At 50.4% G+C, this 19,310-nt stretch overlaps 2 protein-coding genes across 10 annotated transcripts in view; both read left to right on the top strand.

Annotated features, from left to right (window-relative positions):
- HOXB3 (homeobox B3) overlaps window positions 1–19,310 on the top strand; it is a 55,243-nt gene that overhangs the window by 14,071 nt on the left and 21,862 nt on the right. For 2 of the 7 annotated variants that reach the window (XM_079134287.1, XM_079134288.1), the window contains exon 2: window positions 16,523–16,696. The gene's annotated coding sequence lies outside the window, so the exon portion shown is untranslated. The other 5 variants (XM_079134289.1, XM_079134292.1, XM_079134290.1 and 2 more) reach the window with 5 other exon arrangements.
- On the top strand, window positions 2,512–14,989 carry HOXB4 (homeobox B4). 3 transcript variants are annotated; one of them, XM_079134316.1, is made up of 3 exons: window positions 2,512–5,154; window positions 12,213–12,621; window positions 13,440–14,989. In XM_079134316.1, exons 1-3 carry the CDS (start codon window positions 5,077–5,079, stop codon window positions 13,736–13,738), a joined length of 786 nt encoding a protein of 261 aa, XP_078990442.1. In that variant the 5' UTR covers window positions 2,512–5,076; the 3' UTR covers window positions 13,739–14,989. The 3 variants fall into 3 exon arrangements, with proteins under 3 accessions (XP_078990442.1, XP_078990444.1, XP_078990443.1); XM_079134318.1 differs by lacking the exon at window positions 2,512–5,154 and adding an exon at window positions 8,231–11,719; XM_079134317.1 differs by lacking the exon at window positions 2,512–5,154 and having other exon boundaries at window positions 11,949–12,621.

Raw genomic sequence — 19,310 nt, 5'->3', positions numbered from 1 at the left:
TTTTGGGGAGTTGACACCGCGCGGTATATTTCACATTCTCCAGAATGTTAAGTGACACTTTAACTGCTCGCTGTGGTGGGGAAGGGGGCAGAGGTAGGTGAGCGCTCTCTCAGCCTAGAGCAGCCTGACCAGCCCAGGAGGCAGTGGCGGCAGCCCAGGCCCAGCACTCCCGCAGTAAGTCGCTTCCAGCTTTCGCTTTCTTCCCTTGCAGTTTTGGGGTTTGGGACTAAGGGAAGGAAATCTTGCTTCCAGCAGGGCTGTGGAGTGATGTAGGGAAAATTCAGCATGTTTTCTGTACCCAGTTCTGAGATATTGGGTGCCTGAAGTGGGGGCACTCAGTTCCAAAAGCCTTCAGGGCTCGAGGATGCCTGGTTTATGTCTGCTATAGTGTCGGATTCTTTGGGGAAAAGGGATTTTGCAGGAGACCCATGTTCCTTCACTGTCCTTGGAAATTTCGGGAGTAAGAAAGAAGGGTGTGCACTGCTGGAAGAAGGGCCTGTTTTGGGGGGAGCATTTCACTGCTGGCTATCTTCAGATTATCTTCCCACCCCCAGGAAAGAAACTGTGAGATTCATTTGTCAGGGGCAATGGGTGGGTGCCCTGCTGGACACTTTTATCTGAATATATCTGAGCTGAGAAAAAGCACCAGGGAAAGAGGCTGCTGTGGGCCGCTTTGCCCTGGGATACTCTCTGGCTTTTGGATCTTTGAGCCCCACAAAAGAGAACCTCTCTTTTCTCTATGACCTCATAGGCTTATGCAGGATGGGAAGTGCAGAGGTATTGCACCAAAATTCAACCCATTGGCTCCAAGTGATCTCTTCTGCTAGGTTCCAAGAAGGATCTTGAGGTCAAAATAGGGAGCGGACAGTGAGGGTAATCTCCTTCAATACCAAACCTAACTCCTGATCAGGAGGTGGGGAACAGAGGAGTTTCTGCCCTAGCCTGGAGGAATTAGGTGTTTAAGTAGATCCCTGGCAAGTCCTCCACAAATAACACCTCAAGAACACAGACCCCCAACTGTGGGGAAGCAGCAATAAGACCCAGGAGCTGGGAGAGGAAATTGGGAAGGTGTTCTTTTCTCTCTCCTCTTTTTCCTCCTCTCTCCCTATCAGGCCCCCAAAGACCCCTTTGTTTTGTGGCATCACAAACCAGAGGGACTTTAGCATCTGACCCCCAGGGGGGGCCTGTTATTTTCTAAGGAAAAGTCACCCTTATTCTAAAAGCCAGAGGCCTCTTCTCCACCAAATCGACACCTCTCCCCAGTTTAAGATCACTTGGGAGATCAATTTAGTGCCTGGATTGCAGTGGAGAGAAAGTGGTGAGAGAGGAAGGAGAAGAGAGAGATGGAGCAGCATTTCCAAATAGAGACTTTTGGGGAAAGGTGGGAGGAGAGGACTTAGGTCTGGGGCAGGGAGAGTTCTTTGCCTAGAAATTCCTCCCCAACTCTCATCACCTCCAGGCACTAACCAACCAATTTCCTTCTCTGGCCCACCATCTCTCGATTCAGCTCACCAACTCCCTTGTAGATCGATAGTTCCTGGGATTGGAAATGTGGCATCTTGAGGGGCTTCTGATATTGGGGACAAGAAAGGGGTAACAAGATTTTCCTTTTCCATTAAGGGGAACAGGGAGTCTCCCGTCCTGTCCTCTCTCTTCTGAAGCCGCTCTGTTTTCTGAACTGCCATTCTCTGCCCATGCCTCACTTACAAGAGAACCTTAATAGGCTCTTAGAACAGGGTTAGAGGAGAGAGGGCTTGGGGTCCTCCTCTTGGTTTGAAAAAACATTTCCCCAAGAATGATGGACACGTGTGTCCCTTGGAAAAATGATACTGGTCAGCACCATTTAAAATATGAAAAGATTTTAGAGGCATGGCTTCCCACAGGTTTTCACTTTACACAAGGCAAGAGACTGATAGAAGTGCAGGGGAGGAGTGTAACACAGGCAGAGTCCAATTTGGGGGCATCTAGGGGAACCCCATTCTTACTGTGCCCCTGGCCTTACCCTAGCTTCTCTCTCCTGAAACCTTCATAATAGCCTGAAGCCCCAGACGATCAAGCTTGCCCCTGAAGATGTTTTCCCACTCATATATCAGTTCTGTAAACTCTGATAAAGAGAATGATGCTAGCGGCCCAGGGACATACCTGTAGAGATTTTCCTGAATGGCAAAAAGCAGCCCTGGGTGGGAGTGCCCACTTAAGCCTCAGAAACCAAACCGATGGAGGGTCTCCTCTGGCTTTAAGTGGATCCTGGAGAAGAAGCCCGAACTGGCTTTTCCTCTTCCCCATTTTGGGCTGTCCGGGCAACAATTCTCCCTGAACCCCAACGGGGACAAAGTGGGGGAGGTGATGAGAGTTGGGGAGGAATTTCTAGGCAAAGAACTCTCCCTGCCCCAGACCTAAGTCCTCTCCTCCCACCTTTCCCCAAAAGTCTCTATTTGGAAATGCTGCTCCATCTCTCCATCTCTCTCTCCTTCCTCTCCCACTTTCTCTCCACTGCCAGTCCAGGCACTAGCCTTCTGGGTTACAAGCACCCTCTGGCATCCTCTGGCCAAATCCTTAACCTGGAGAAAGCCCCAGGAGGTGGCAGCCAGAGACTAAGGCTGCAGTTTCCCTTTTGCTCTGAGTCCAGCCTGGCCACCACTCAGTGCACAATTTGATTTTTTGTTTTATTTGGTTGTTTGTTTTATTTTGTTATGTTTCTCTGAGGCCACAGGGTGGGAGGAAGTATAAAGAAGTGTAAACAGGAAAGCCAGCCGGGCCTGGAGTTCCAAGTGCCCATATTTCATCGGCTTCCTCTCCATAACTGTGGTAGGGACACTTAACCCTTCCCTGGCTGTGAGAAGTTTTCACTGAGGGCTGGGAGGACAGGACACTGGAGACCCAAGAGGAAGCGCTTTTCCCTGCCTGGTTCCTTTATCCCTGGGACCTGGATGTTAGGGAGGAAGCCAAGGATTCAGAGCAAAGGGGAAGATAGAATAGTCAGCATAATTCCCCATACTTAGTCCCTTTCCAGGACTTTTCCTCAGTACCTTTTGCCTTGTATGGGCTTTCCTGGCCAACCTTGGAAGACAGGGCTAGCAAGAACCAGCTCCCTTCTTTTAGGAGGGGGCCCTCTGATCCCTCTCCCCATTTTGGAGTTTCTCAGGGTAATCAGATTTTGAGGATGGGATCTGCTCGGAGCAGGGATTTATTGATTGCTGCAGCACTGTTATACATCCATATTAATTAACCCAGACACTGCCTGGAAACTGAGCTGTTTGGGGAGGGGGAAGGGAGAAGTGGGGGCCCCTTAAGGAGAATGGACATTTCTCCCTAAGTGCCTCTGAGACTCAGATTGGAGAGTCACTCCCACAAGAATCCTGTGATCCTCCCCAAGCTTGAAGTCTCTGGACTTCTCAGCAAGGGTAAGCATGACAATCTTGAGTCCAGACTCCACACGAGTCTCCTGGGGGTGGAATTAGACACCTCCCAGGTGGGTACTGCTGGCCCTCACCCTCTCTTCCCTGCCAGAGGACCGGCTTGGTTCACCTCTTCCATGCTGTCTCTGGTGGAAGTTTCCAAAGCAACCTTTCTAGAGGGGTTAAACGCCTTCTGCCATCTTCCTTTCAACTTTTCAAAGGTAGAAGCCTTTGATGGATTTCGGGGTTTGTTTTATTTTGCCTTGTTTTAGTGTCCTGTTTGTTGTTGTTTAGTAGTAATAATGTAATGGCCTTCCCCTTCCTCCTACCCCTCCCTCCAAAAAGTGATTAAAATCTGTTAAAGGATTTAATTAAGAGAGTTAAATGAAAAGGAAGGAGGCGCAAATGAGTTGGGGGAAAAACCCACACCAAAGCTATTCTCAACGATTAAATCGCCATTTTAACAATATAATGGAGTTTGCATCCTGAAAGGGGAAATCAACGCTCATATCTCATCAATAATTCATAGAGTCCGGGATCACGCAGAGGTCAGCAGACTGAGGGCCGCGGTGCTGGCCTACTTGGGGCTCAGAGTCGCTGCGGCATACATTATGCGCTGCCGGCCACACCGCCGCCACCTCCGCCACCTCTACCGCTGCAGGCCAGGCAGGGCATGCCGACAGGTTTCTGTGAATCTTTCCTCCGTTCTGTTGGCGAATTCACTGAAGCCCGAATTGCGGGTTCCAAAGAATGGGGGAATTTAGAGCACTGCAAAGGTTCGGATTTCGAGCAATTCGGGAACCTGCAGGGTCCCTGAGAGCAGCGCCTTTTCAAGTTTTAATCAATCGTTCTAGCCTTCCCTTTTCTCTACGGTTTAGGCGTCTCCCGCCCTGTCTCTTCTCTTCCTAAATTTCCTCTGGGAGAGGAAGTTGCAGGATGCTGCATCCTCCCTTCCCTGGAAAAGGCTCCCGGGCCTTGGGGCCGCGCCCTGGTTTCGCTCTCTGGGTGGACGGTCTGAGCCCAAGCTGCTGCCGCCTGGGTTGCGGTTGCCTTCGGTTGTAGTGAGCCCTGACCTCCGGGGACCGGTGGGGTAGGGGTGAATCCGTCTAGCGGGGAGAAAGTACCGCAGGCCCCAAGCCGGCTGGCCTAACCATGGGCTAAACCCCCATGGAAAGGTGGACAGTTAGCATCCCAAGAAGTACTGAGAGGGCAGGTGCAGGGAAAGTGCCAACGTGGGAGGGGGTGTCTCCTCGTGGGGGATTTGGAAGCAGTATGGGGATTAATCCCTGTATCCGGAGTTCTACTCTTTTACTTGCTTTCTTCCTCTTTCACCTTTTCTGTCTGCCTCCAGCTCTCTAATTCGTGTGCGCTCTCTCTTTCCTGTTTTCTGACTCCCGAGAGCCCTTAAGGAAGGGGAAAAGAAACCCTTCCTCGCAACAGTTGGGGGCCTAGGAGGTGCTATTTGGGCGGAAGGGAAACCGAAAGCGCGCAGGGTCTTTCACACTGGCCGAAAGGCAGAGGCTGTAACGTCCCGGAGCTGCCAGTAGAGTCCGCCTTAGACCAAGTTCACAGCCAGGCTGGGGCCTACAAGCCGCCAGCGAGCGGCGGTGCAAGGTGGCTCCAGGCCCCGCTGGGCTTGGCATTATTGGGATACAGCTCTCCCATCACTGCTAAAGGCATGGTGGTCCTCTCCGCTCCCGAGGAAACCCTGCTCCCAGCTCCTTTCATTCTGCACCCCAGAAATACCCTTCTCCAGGTCAGCCCATTCTGCAGCTCTTCATAGGCACCTCGCTCAGCAACCCCACTCTGGGGGACAAGAATGAAGAAGGATGGGTGGTCGAAAGTTCTTCCAGGAGTCCTAACTGAAAAGATCAGTGAGAATGCAAGCAGGAGGGTCGGGAGGTTTTTTCCCCAAGGAGTTATTTCATAATCAAACACTCCTATCCCCCAGGTCTTAGGAAGACCCTTAGGCGGCGGCAGCGGCGGCGGCGGGGGTGAGGGTGGGGGCAAGGTGGCGAAGGAGGAGGGGCAAGGAAGGCGTTTTGTGCCTGGGTTTTTGCAGTCTGCACAGCAGAACGAGACTCTGGGCTGTGAGGCCAGTGTTATTGCCCGAGGGGTCGCAAAGTTGGAGGGTCAAAAGTTTACAGCATGCGTGAGCCCGGCGGCTGAGGCGTCTAGCAGTGGGGGCGGGGTGGGAAGGGGGGAGGGGGCCGTGTGTGTGAAGAGAGAAGAGGGAGCAAGGGATGCTGGAGGTAAGGAAGGCGTGTGGGCTGTGAGAACTGGGGGCGGGGAGCAGAAGTGAGCAGAAGAGGCAGGTATCTGGGGAAGGAGAAACTGAGGAAGGAAAAAAACCCTTCTATAAATACTGCGCCGGAGGTGGTGGTGGGCTGCACAAAAGAGAGCGCCCAGGGGCGTGGCGAATCCTCTGTGTAGTTTTCTTTCCCAAAGATAACCTTTGAGTCACCGTATAAAATTTAATTAAAACTTACCCAGCCGCATACATTTTAAAAATCCAATTACCCACACGTCCTTGCAGGATGTTCAGCAGGGCCAAAGAAAGCTTCCAAGGTGATTCTTACTAAATCGGCCCCACCCTACCTGCCCTAAAAGGTCCAGATTGCTGGCTCTTCCACCCCCACCCGCCATCCCTTGGCTTGTTTTAAAGGACTCCCAACCCCGCAGGCTGGGTCCAGGCAGCTGGAGTTCAAGACCACGGACAAGCACTAGAGGCTTTCTAAACTACAATTCCTAGGTTTAAGAACTACAATATTGAAAGGTGGTTAGTTTGTTAGCTCTTCACTCTTTCCCAGATTTCCATTTGGATGTTCATCCTGGTTCCCTTTCTTCCTAATTGGAGGAGGGAGGTGAAATGCAAAGGAAAAATACTGAATGGCCTCACAGAGATCTTTTTAATCGAAGTTCAAACAGGCGACCTGAAATGAACCTTGAATTCATGCATTAAGCTTAGCTCATAAGTAAAATGCTTGGAGAGACTATAATTATAACACCAGGGCATATGCTTATTTTGGGTCTTTAAATGACTGTTGTATTATGAGATGTCATCAGTCTCTTCCAAGCATTTAATATAAGAGATGTGCTGCCCTTCAAGAATGGAGAATACCTGAGAGTTTTTGTAAAGATGCCTTTTGAAGTATGGCCAATGGAGAAAAAGGCTTAATGTCAAAATTCAAATTGATTTGACGCTGTTTTTTTTTTTTTTTTTTTTTTAACTAAACTAGCTGGTGTAGGTCCCTATTTATACTTAGTCCTCAAAGGAGTATCTCTGGGTTGTCAGGCCAGGGAGGAATTCCTGGATCCTGAGGAGGAAGCAGTCAAAGCCTGAACTGGAGAATCCATCTCTTACGGTTCTCCCTCAATCTCCTTTTCTTCCATTCCAGGATAATGCTAACGATCTTAGGGATCTATGGAATAGACTCAAGTAAGATAAGGTTCTGTGCTGGAGGGGCCTCAGGATGAGGAAAGAATGGCCTCAGCCATATCAGATCAAGCTGAGCATCTTTCTTCCCTCTGTGCTAGAGGAATACTACCTTTCCAAGCCCTCCCTAGGCCTGAACCCTGAACTGGGTAGAAGAAGAGTTACCTGACCTGCCTCTGCCAGAGAAAGGCAAAAATGTGTTGGAGGCATTCCACCAGATTTTAATCATGGAGAGACAAATTCAGAAAATCTCTGACTATTTAAAAACTCTGCTGGTTTTCTCCTGAGCTTCCTTGTGGTGATGGGGGTAAGCAAAGGAGTTGCTTATAAATGAGAAGTGTTTCTTTCCAAAAAATATTTTGTGGTGGAAAGATGTTTTGTTCTTAAAGAACAATTTAAGCCTCTGAAAGCCAAGTCCTCACATCTGGGCTTTGACTAGTGCAGTCCAGTCCCTGTCCCTAAGTCCCCTTTGTCTTTTCCAAATGTGTTGGGCTGTGGACCAAACCCTCCACCTCGAGAGGTGTGGAAGAATCATTTCTGGGTGCACAAGCTTTGAAAGTTTTTGCAGAAATGAATGTAACTTTGGCACATAGGGGAGTAAATGAAGCTGATGGAGTGTATAATGGGGTGGGGATACAGGCTCTGCCAGTGTATGCATTTTGGGGAAGGGCTGAGGGAAGGGGACCTTTCTAGCTCAGGCCTGCTCTCTGGGGTCCAGATGCCCAGTGCCGGATTTTCAGTTCTCTTCACACCAACCCTGTATTCAGGCCTCAGAAGGAATCCCCATGGAATCTCATTCACTCACTCTTTGTCCAGGGAATCAGATCTGACAAAAATATAGGAGTGATGGCAAATCAAAGCAGGGGCAGAGTCGCCTGAATCCTACCCTAACGGAACTTTTTTGGGGATGGGGGTTGGGTGAAGGGAAAAGGAGGTTCTGGCGAAAAGTCGAGCTGGAGAAGATGAGCGGAATCAAATTCCTGCTCTGTCATTTTTCTCCCAAGTAATGACCTGAGCAAAATACAATATGACCGAGCGAACTGCGGAGCATATTATAGTAACTGCCTGCTTGTGGGGGAGGCCCATAGAGGGGTGAACCGCAGGTCACGGCGTCTAAAAATTATTAAAATGTTCGGGAGCCTCATGACGCGCCTCGCTGTTTAACAAAGACTGCCAAAGTATGAGATTAATACGAAAACTTGCGCTTCAAAACAAAAACACACCAAAAAAAAAAAGTCTTGTTCCGGCTTCAGTGGGGGCCGGTGGCTACTCTGCCCACAGCCGAGGTTCGGTTTTCCGGACACACAATAGTGGACATGAGCGAGCTCAGCTGTTGCCCAGCGGGTCCGCGGGTCCGTCAGGAGGGCGCAGGGAGCGGCCTGGTGAGTACTCTTGCCGGCTCACCCTCTGGGACTTCCTCTCCTCTGCGTGGATGCTGGTGCAGGCTGCCTGGGGACTCGCCTCTCCTTGGCCCTTCGATTTCCCTCCTTCCTGCGACGCTTTCTCCGTGTCAACAAAAGGTGGATGGTTCCTTGCGGCCTGGGCACGCCTGACACGGCGGCGGGGGGCTGGGCAGCGAGAGGTCACGCTAGCAACCTGTGGCTGCCAGGAGAAGGCGGCCGGGAAGCCGCCAGACGACCGAGGAGCACAGGAGAGGTGGCTTGGACCGCGCGCGAGTCCCTTGCTCTTCCTATTTTTACTATGCATATTGCTGTTGGTATTCTTCTGGGTGAGGAGAAAGGCAGCGACCAACTCCGGTGGAACCCATTCTGGGATTCGCTGATAAACCCTGTCCTCCACCCCTGGCGGCTCACCCGGCAGGAGTGGTGGTGGGGCGGGGGAGGGGTGTGTATGCGACGCCTTGTTGGGATGCGCAGGTGGCGGCTCCCAGGGCGCAGAGAAGGAAATCTCAGAGCCCTGGCCCCAAGATAACTGTACCCAACCCCGGGGTGGCTCTGCCTCCCATTCCTCTCTCTTGAGGTGCTGTGGGCACCTGGGCCGCATTCCTTGTGAAGTGTAGAGAAGCAGAGAGGCCCGGCAGCCAGCCGAGGGGTCTCAAAACTTTCAAAACGCGAATGGGTTGGATGGGTTTACCAGGTCGGGTCAATAGAGGACAGGAGGTATGGGACGGGGAGGCGCGGGGAGGGTCCGGGCCGGTTTGAGTGGGTCGTGGAGCCCCTAAGTGGCCTTTGAGATTATTTAGAAAGGTCCTGGTTTGACTCTAAGGAGCTGGTGGGGAATCTTACCAGGAGCACTCCGTGGGCCCAGGGTCAGACTCCAGTCTCCCTGGGTGTCCAGATGGGGTCTGAAATTATCCATTGGAACTTCTCATGGCAAAAATAGCAAGTACAGTGTCATTGTTTTTCTGTATGGGCCTGGCCTAGCCAGGAGAGTGTTGGTATTAGAAATTAGAACCCAAGGCCAACTGTGTCAATGATTAGATTTGGGATAAAAATCCGAGGGTCTTTGGACCTAGTTGTCTGAAGGTGAGAGCTCCCCTACCTGCTAGGATCTCAGGACTAGCGGTGGGCAGAGACCTCTGGAGTGTAGTGGTTAGAGAGTTGGTTTGTTGCTGTTGATAATGAAATTCATAGTATTTAGACTTGTTCAGAAGGGCTACAAGTATTTCTCAAACCTAGGGAGATAGGTAGGGGTTCTGAATGGGAAGGAGTCTTCTTCTGGGCAATTTCCCCTCACCTGGCTGTAGCTTTCACAGTCTAAGCCCTCTTCCTCCCAGCACAATCTCCAGTCTCCCAGTTTAGCAAATTTAGCAGTTATTAGAAGCCTCAGGAAGTTGGTTCAGAAATCCCAGGTCCACAGTTTGGCCCCGCAGCCAGCTAGCCAAGCAGGTGGCTGGGCAAGTAAGTTGGCTTAGACAGAGGAAATCCACCGGGGCTAGGGATTGGGGTTCTTCTCCATATCTCTAGGGGATTGTCCCCCTTTTCTGGCCCCCAGGAGGTGTGTGAGGGCTAGGAGGCGTGGGCACATCATCTGGTTGCATCTTTTATGGTTCCTCATTGCCCTTCATTCGGAAATGAAACGCCTTTGATCTTTTTCTCAGGTTGTAAACAGAATTGCCCGTCATTAAATATCCGGGACCCCATCTGCTTGGTCTCCCAGCATTTTTCTTTACAGCTGTTTCTCTCTCTTTACCATTGAATTTTTCCAAAAGGACTTTTATTACACCCTCTTCACACCCAGCCGCCTCTCCCTCCTCCCTTTGCTGAGAGGCGCTTTGGAAAATATCTAGATATTCGTTTGATCGCATCCTAAAGACCGTGAGGGGCACTGGAGGAGCCGATTGGGGTTTTGTTTTTTTCTTTAAAAAATAAAAGTCCTAGGGGGAGGGGCGGAGAGGGGCGCGAGTGCACCCAGAAGGGCCTGATTCCGACTTCAGGCAGCCTCAGGATGACCCTTCCTCCTTTTGTGCTTAGCTAATGTTTACATCTCATAATTCATGCGCCGCCACCGAGAGTTGCGAGTTGGCCGCGAGGTTCGCGTCCCCTTGCTGACCGGCTGCTTCTATTTCTAATAGAAGAGGAGAGTTGAAAACCTTGTAATCCCAAGAATGGAGCTGCAATGCCTTTTTCTGCTCCCAGAGCTCAAAACTAGAACAAAACGAAATAAAATGAAAGCACTCAAACCACATCCCAAACGAAGAACGTGCGGAAAGTAGGAGAACTGGAAAATTTCTGGGCCAAGAAGATCTGTCTGTCTTCTGTATATACCCTGTAGATCCGAATTTGTGTAAGGAATTTTGTGGTCACAAATTCGTATCTAGGGGAATATGTAGTTGACATAAACACTCCGTTCATTTTTTTTTCCAGAAGAAAAAATAAATATTATTTTTCTAAATGAGGACAATCCAGTGACCATAAGAAGACTTCTTCCTTTTTATTTCTTCATCTTTCTTCCCTCCCCACAACTGGTTATAAATGGAAGACTCATCTACCTGAACATCATGCCTGACCTTGGGAGCTGTGGTCCTTTTCCACTAGTCTTAAGAAGTTAATGTTGACGATATTGTAAAATTTATCCTCTCTTCTCAAGCAAGCCTAATTTCCATTCTAGGCTCAGAGAAGCTTTATTGGAGATTTTAAAACAATGACTCTTGCATACAATGTCCAAAGCAAAGGAAATTCGCTTTTCAAACGGATGCTGAGGTTGCCTTTCCGTTAGGGTTCAGAACAAGATGCCCTGGAAACATGCGATTGCTGAGGGTGGTGTTGTGTGTATGTGTGTGTGTGGTGGGGGGTATCCACCGCCAGGGTTTCTATCTCCAGCACCACAAGGGTGTGAGATTTCTATTCGCCGCGGAGGCTGCCGCATTAGCGGCAATTAGAACGTCTCTGGCGCCACGGTTTTTATTGCTCGGTTGGTTCTGGAATTGGCAAATTGCTATTCAATTTGCTTTCCAAAGTTGCAGATTTTTTACTCCAGCGCTCATCTTTAGGGTGGGAAACCAAGTCATTTTTCTGAGCTCTCGCCCTGTGAGGCGAAGGGAGTGGATAGGAGAAGGGGGACAGACGGACTGACACCGCCAGGCTAATAGCGCAGCTAAATGCGATTTGGAAGGCGAGGTCTCCCCGAATTAGTGCATGAATTTCCTATCGATCCGCCCTAGGTTCCATTCATCTCTGACAAGTCCCTCTGCGCACCCGCCCTCCAACTCCCCACGCCTCCTCTCTCACCCCATACCCCTCCCCATCTGGCTGAAGAGAAAAGCCCCAAGCTCAGTGCCCCTCGCCCCCAGTGGGTTCCCCTTTGGAGGCGGAGCCCCCAGCCCGCCGCTACTCCATTCCCACACAGATGCAGGGTGCAGGGGCTCCCTGTCGTCCTGGGGAGGAGATGGGGCCCTATGGAAAGCAGAGAATGCTGGACAGAGGTGAGGCAGAATAGGAGGGGCGACACCGGGCACCCCAACTTCTGAGGGGATCCAGGGATTGTTCTCTACCCAATGCAACAACAGGCCTTCCAGTCGCAACCTGCTAGCTCTCACGCTCTCTCTTTGGCTCTCTCTCTGATCTCGGAGAGAGCAAGGAGAGGCGGGGGTCGCCCCATAGGAGCCCTATGTAAATCCTGGTGTTGGATGGGTGGGTGGGGAGGGGAAAGAGAAGAAGGGGAAATAAACCTCTTTGGCTGGAGTAGGGTCCGGGTGAGCAGATTTCCTTATCCGGGAATCGCAGGCGGGGTGGCCATTGGCTCGGAGGATCACGTGGGCCCCTAACTTTGTTCACTTGACAGTAAGTAGGAGGGCTTTCGGAAACAGGAAAACGAGTCAGGGGTCGGAATAAATTTTAGTATATTTTGTGGGCAATTCCCAGAAATTAATGGCTATGAGTTCTTTTTTGATCAACTCAAACTATGTCGACCCCAAGTTCCCTCCGTGCGAGGAATATTCACAGAGCGATTACCTACCCAGCGACCACTCGCCGGGGTACTACGCCGGCGGCCAGAGGCGAGAGAGCAGCTTCCAGCCCGAGGCGGGCTTCGGGCGGCGCGCGGCGTGCACGGTGCAGCGCTACGCGGCCTGCCGGGACCCCGGGCCCCCGCCGCCTCCGCCACCACCCCCGCCACCCCCGCCACCGCCGGGGCTGTCCCCTCGGGCTCCTGTGCAGCCACCCGCCGGGGCCCTCCTCCCAGAGCCTGGCCAACGCTGTGAGGCGGTCAGCAACAGCCCCCCGCCGCCTCCCTGCGCCCAGAACCCCCTGCATCCCAGCCCGTCCCACTCCGCGTGCAAAGAGCCCGTCGTCTACCCCTGGATGCGCAAAGTTCACGTGAGCACGGGTGAGTGCGTGGGCACCCCTTCCCCTCCCACCCCTGGCGCTTTACACCAAGGGACCTCGGAGGCATGGGGGGAGGGAGCTGGGGGAAGCCAATTGTCCCCGCTATAAACTCGCCATTGCCAGAGATTTACGGTCGCCTGTTTTCAGAGCCACATAATTACATCCCCCATAAATTTTTATGGCCTGGTGGGCCTTGCGCCTTTGAAGTCGGTTCCCCATCCTCTTCGCCATTCTCACTAGCGACTTTTTCGCCAGGGAGATGCATTCTCAGTGAAGTTGGAATTGGGGAGGGGTGTGGGATGTGGGGGAGGAGAAGGAGGAGGAGGTAGTAATCCGTATTTAAGCAGAGTTGAGTCAACTCCCAGTGTTTATTTTTTTCCTTTATTCCAGTCGGCCTCCTTGGCTGGAGAAGTAGGCAAAAGTTTTTACTGGGGGCAGGCACTGCTTGGAATCTGAGCAGCAAGGGTGGGAACGAAACAGAGGAAAGGTTTAGGGCAACTCCCCTCCCTCTTTCACCCCTTATTCTCCCACCCCGGGGCCCCAGGCCCAGGGAGAGAGAGGAGCGACTAAAACCGTAGGAAGCTTCCTCACTGCCCACACTAGACACCCAAACAACAACCAGGACAGCACAACCCTCCAAATTTTAAGGGCTTTCTCTTCTTCCCTTTTCGGTTTTTTCCCCTCTCCGGAGGTAACGGAGGTGGCAGAGAGGGAGCGAGGGAGGGAAGGAGACACTGTTAGTAGGAGGAATGGGCTTTCCCTCCTCCCTTTCGGAGGCAATAAAACTTTCTCTTTTTCCCTCTCTCTGTGTGTGTCCAGTAAACCCCAATTACGCCGGTGGGGAGCCCAAACGCTCTCGGACCGCCTACACTCGCCAGCAGGTCTTGGAGCTGGAGAAAGAATTTCACTACAACCGCTACCTGACAAGGCGCCGGAGGGTGGAGATCGCCCACGCTCTCTGCCTGTCAGAACGCCAGATCAAGATCTGGTTCCAGAACCGGCGCATGAAGTGGAAAAAAGACCACAAGTTGCCCAACACCAAGATCCGTTCGGGTAGCACCGCAGGAGCAGCCGGAGGGCCCCTTGGCCGACCCAACGGAGGCCCCCCTGCGCTCTAGTGCCTCCCCAAGCCGAGGCTGCGAACCTGGGGGGTGAGGGTGGGCAGAGAGTGCAGAGTGGGGGACTCAGGGGTGCGGGAGGACCCCCCCTCCCTCGGGCCTCGGCCTGGAAAATCCCACCTGCCCTCCCCCCATTTTAGTTATATGTGAATAAAAGCATAGAAGGAGGGGTAGGGGAGCTTTATTTATAGATATGACCATTGGAAGCCCGGTGAGAGGCCCCCCAGAAGCAAGATTCAAGTCTCTTGCTTTATTCCTTAAAAAAAAAAAAAAAAAAGAAAGAAAGAAAGAAAGAAAAGAGAAAGAAAGAAGAAGTAAGAAAGAAAAAGACAGAAAGAGAAATAGGAGGAGGCTGAAGCTCCTCGTTTTCAGCTTTGGCGAAGATGGATCCACGTTTCATCTTTAATCACGCCAGGCCCAGGCCCATCTGTCTTGTTTACTCTGCCGAGGAGAGGACGGGCCTCGGTGGCGACCATTACCTCGACACTCGGCTAACAAATGAGGCCCGGCTCGGCTGCCGCCGTCTCTGCTGCTGCCGCTGCTGGAAGACAGCCTGGATTTTATTTCTTTGTCCCCCACTCCTGACACCCAGCGAAAGCACCCTGTGACTGCCAGATAGCACAGTGTTTTGGCCACGGTAACAAACACATACACGACCTCCCTCTCTCCCCCTCTGTTCATGGGGGACAAAGACTGTTCACCCCCTTCCACCGTGGGATGAAGGGAACAGAAGGAAGGGGACAAGTGGGGAGGGAGCTGCCTTGACAACGCAGGAGCGGGCAGGGAAATTGAGTCCAAGAAAAAAGAGCGACCTGGACACCTGGGAGGGCCTTCCACTAGAAGACCCCAACATGCCTGGCAGGGTGAGGGGCCAGTTGAGTTGTGAGATCTGGGAAGGACCCTCTTGCCAATCCAGAGTTGTACAGCAGAGGCCCTCTCTTAGACTGAAAAAGAATGTGAAACTAGGAAATAAAATGTTGTGGCCCTCCCACTCTGGGAGGATGATGTTGCAGAACCCTTTCCATAGTTTATCATTGTTGCATCGTTTATTATTATTATTATTATTATTATTATTATTATTATTATTTTATGTCATGTGTGTCCTTCTCTCCTGTTCTCTTTCTGACATTCCAAATCAGGCACCTTCCTACCTTTGGGGCTGCCTGAGTCTAGAACCTTTCATTGGCGTGAAAATTTGTGTCCTGTACAGAGTGACAATAGAAATAAATGTTTGGTTTCTTGTGACCATCACATCGTGTTTTTGTTGGAACCTCAATGTAAAGATATGGACAAATGCCACCCAGTGTATATGTTAAGCACCCTAGTGGGTTTGGCCTCACGTTGTGTGTGATTGAAATTTTTTTTCAAAGAGTCCAATGGGAATTTTTGTCTAAGAGGATCCCAAATTGTGGTAGTTGGTTTGTTTCCCTTTTTGGGGTCGGTGTGTTTTGTTTGGGGCTTTTAATGTTTTTTCCTCAAGTCCAAAAATGGATAGGAAGGACTGAGAGGGCTGATTTCAGTCCCTAATGGGGGAAAATGTTTCATTGTAGGACACAAGAGGCTTAAGTATGGCAAAGCCTTTCATATCATGATTTATTTGTCATAAGCAAATAAAATGCGGTTAAGCTGTCTCCTTCTAGACAGACAGCTCTTTGGTTATTAAAGTTCCGAGAGAGGATTCCAAGAGGCCGGCCTCTTTCCCCCACATAAGAAGGTATCACTTTTCTCTGAGGTGTTTAAGGCTTTAATGAGTCTAATTTTTTGCACAGATGTTTCTGGGTGTTTGCAGGTTTTCAGAGTATTTTTATATTACAAAGGAGCTAGCTGGTGCCATAGCTCAAACTCTGACAAGCAAATAGATAATCAAGAAGACAAATGGCCTCTTTTGTGAAGCCCTGCTCCTGTATTAATTTTCATTTTCTTTCTCATAGAAAGTATCGAAAGTATGACTGGGGACCAAATAGCTTTCCTTCTCTGAGGTCCCAGTCACCCCTAGAATGGAGTGGGGGAAGGGGAAGGGGTGCAGGTGATCCTCAGAAAGCTCTTGCAGTCTTGGGTCGCTTTTGTGCAGCACCACTGATAAGTTCTAAGGTTTTGGGGCCCCAATCTCATCGTCTCTGGTTCAAAGATGGTCCAGGGTGCAGCCACTCCGGCTCCAAAAAGCTCAGGGCTACGTCTGAAGAGTATATGCAATTAAAAGTCGGTTTTTTTGTTTTTTGGTTTTTTGGTTTTTTTTGGTCCCATCTACTTGCAGAAAATAATAATAATAATAAAAACTCCAATCCCACCCATACGTTTTATTGTTATTTATTTTGCATTCCTCCGGTTTGCAGCGTCGTAGTTGGAGGATGGGTAGGGCCGGGAACCGACAGGGACGGTGTCCCCAGTGCGGGAAAAGGTGGTGAACTGCTGGTTTAAATGCAGCGGGGAGATTCATAAAAAAATCGCCCGGACCTGAAGGAGTATAAGGGGGCGAGCTTTGTTTCGGTCCACCGCGGTGTGATGTTTTAGCGGCAAGAAGATGCCGAGGCCCGTGGTTGAGGGGAAATAGTGTTTAAAAGCCTACGCGCCCCCCAGGAATGTCTCTAAAGAACCAAATCAAAGCTGCTTCTTGGAAGGTATGAATAGAATTAAAAAAAAAAAAAAAAGATTTCTATGGAGCTTAAAGTTCACAGCCATTCTGTGTAGACAAGAGCTAAGAAAAATGTGAGAATTATACAGAAAACCATTAATCACTTCTTTTCTTTAAATACGTATCCTCTCTCCTTTGTTATTATTCAACAGCAAATCTCCGCAGACCGGCTGTTGAGGGAAAAAAGTGTTAGCCATCTCTCCCGGATCTGCGAGGGGGAAAAAATTTGGAACCATAAAGTTGAAAACTTTTTTCTGTTTGGAAGAAGCCGTTCGTCATGAATGGGACCAGCGAAACTCGGGCGAGAGGAGGCGAGAGTCGAAAAGGTAACAAAGCCCCGGCCTGGTCTGGCGTATTTGGATCGTTTTATGAGCTCTTTTCACAAGCAAAAGAAGAAATACTCTCTCGCCTCCTTTTTCTTTTTCAACTATCTTCTGGGGATTTTTATGGTGGACACTTTGGGCAGGTTTGCTGCCTTTTATGATGACTGATGCTTGCGGGGGTGGGTGTGTTGTGTGTGCTGGACACCTGGAGAGTGTTTGCTGGCCGACATGTCAGGGCCCCTGAAAAACTACAGGGAAGGAGGTTGTTTGAGGTGGCTCAGAAGTGCTTTTCTGGTTCCCGAAAATGCAGGCAGGCATGGGGAGGGTCAGCATGTGTGCCTGTGTGCCTAGTGAAGTGCACGTATGGTCGCGTATTCCCGGGACTCTGTCTACAGTGGAGGCTTGTGTCCTGCATTCCTGTTTACCAGCGAAGATGTCACTGCCGCCTCCTGGAAAAATGGAATCCAGTTCTTGGATGGAATGCCCCAGCCTTGGGGCCAGTGTAGGTGGATGTGCTTGGTTTTCTTCTTGTGTCTAGTTTGGGATTCTAGACAAATCTGTGCTTTTCTCTGGAGCAAAAAATTGCTCAGTTCATAGGTGAGATGAACTGGCAGAAATGTTCTTCTTCTGCTCTGTCCCCCTGGTCTTCCTCCTGGAGACTAAGTGTTCCATTTGATTTCCTTTTGCTCCTTGGGTTTGGGGGCTGTTTGCTCCTCTGGGACGCTGCTTCTCAGGCTGAGGGAATCAGTGGGCTTTGCATCAGACCTGAATGTTCTGGCTCTGGCCCTTTTTCCCTGAGGCCTCACTTAGGGTTTGGAGGCGGGAGACTGGCAGGAGAGAGAGTTCATGGAGAGGCCACGTTTTCTAGGCGATTAGCTCAGTATTAGAACCACAAAATGACCTCGGAAGCCCCTTGACCTCTCTGAGACTGGACATTGTGCTGGCTCTTGCCTCCTGCCCAGGAGGGAAAGTCACACCTCCACAGAGAGTGGTACTTGGGCTGTCATATATCCCATCTTCTCCATCCCCCTCTAACCCCCAAACCTTCTTTGCTACCTTGGAATTTCTGGATTATTTTTCCATTGCTGTCCATTAAAGAGAAAAGGAATAAAAAGGGTCTGGTGGTGGGGAGTAGGGTACTAGTCTGTACACAGCCCCGTCCCTAAACCAGGATCCAGCCTTCTTCCCATGTCCAGTTCATTCCTCCTTTCAGCTTCATCTGGAGAGAGCTGAGGGAAGAAAGACAAAGGGATACAGCATGAAAGGTTGGACAGCTCAAACCATGGTGCTCCAGAGCAGAGGAATAAGCCCCTGGGTTATAAGGAGAGAGAGAGAGAAGGTTCCCACCACATACATTGTTTTTAATCCTCCCTTTCTGGTTGACATCCAAATCCACAGCCTCTAAACCCATTTTCTGAAGCTGAAGTTCTTTTGTTTAGGAAGCTGTATCTTTACTCACTTATATCCTTTTCCCCTAATTCCCAATCCTACTTCAGCTATGCAGGGTCCCTTTCCCACCTACCAGAAGAGCAAAATAAATAGAAGAAAGGTCAGAGCAGGCTGCTTTGACTACTCCTTTCCAGGGCCAGCTCTGCCATATTAACCAAAGTCTGCAGAAACTTTTAATGTTAAGAGGTAGTGGAAGATCTGCAAATAGGTGAACCTGGAACATAGAGCCTTTAGTAATTTGTATTCTATTTGCTGTATCTTTGCTTTACCTTGGCAGTCATTCTCTTAGGGAGGGAGGGAGGAGGGAAGGGAGAAAGAGTGGAAAGGGGTACTGAGCTTGATTCTGGCTGGGAAGAAGAAATGCTTCCCTCAGGTTAAGAATAGGAGAGGTAGAACCTTGCTGGAATGTGTGTAGGGTGTTGGTTTCCATTTTGTAAATTATTTCTTGTAATTTGGGGACTCTTGTCTCAGGCAAGAAGTAACTAGAGTGGGTGGTATTCTCTTCCTTGTGCCTGGGCAGCAAAAATGGAGAGACTGGAAGCCTCAGGAAGGAAAGGGTGAGCACAAAGGCAAGCTGGGTCACTCCTGGACTGAAAATATTTGGGGCTCAGGGAAGATTTGTGCTTATTACCCATAAGGGGAGATAACCAATTGTGGGCTCTCTATAGGCCCAAGTGACAAAGAACCAGTCACCTACGACTTTACAAACTGCTTTCTGCTCTGGGAGGATTAGGGGTCCACCAAAATGAAAAAGCAAGGGAAAACGGGCTTCAAACTGCAAGATTTCCCTTTCCCTCCCCCGGCCTTTTTAGAGCTGAGAGCAGCCTGGGTTCGCTTTCTACAATTTTAGTGGCCACCCAGAGTGAGGTCTCCTAATCTTCTGACCTCTTTTCCCAGTTCCCTGGGACGCCCCCACTCACTCTCCTACTTCCACCCACTTGCTAGCCTTGCAGAGGGTCAGTCCAGTCTTACCAGAGCCCTCTGAGGTGGCCCCAGCGCCAGTGGTGGGTCTCCCTGAGAAGCAGCTGCTGGGGAGGGGGTCTGGTTAAAAAACGGAGTTGGGAAGTTTCCCAGCGTGAGTTGAGCGCTGACGGATTTGTGATCAGCCATAAAACCGGCGCGTTCAGATTCGTAAATCAATCTCGCCTTTCTCACAGTCTAAACGTTC

Source organism: Sciurus vulgaris (assembly GCF_902686455.1).
Source record: "Sciurus vulgaris genome assembly, chromosome: 3".
Classification (NCBI taxonomy): Eukaryota; Metazoa; Chordata; class Mammalia; order Rodentia; family Sciuridae; genus Sciurus; species Sciurus vulgaris.
This window is presented reverse-complemented; position numbering and strand designations above follow the sequence as displayed.

Coding starts and splice junctions, on each gene's coding strand:
- HOXB4 (XM_079134316.1), top strand. CDS start 5,077: ATGGTGGTCCTCTCCGCTCCCGAGGAAACCCTGCTCCCAGCTCCTTTC. Junction 5,155..12,212: donor CCAGAAATACCCTTCTCCAG/GTCAGCCCATTC, acceptor GTCGACCCCAAG/TTCCCTCCGTGCGAGGAATA. Junction 12,622..13,439: donor CAAAGTTCACGTGAGCACGG/GTGAGTGCGTGG, acceptor GTGTGTGTCCAG/TAAACCCCAATTACGCCGGT.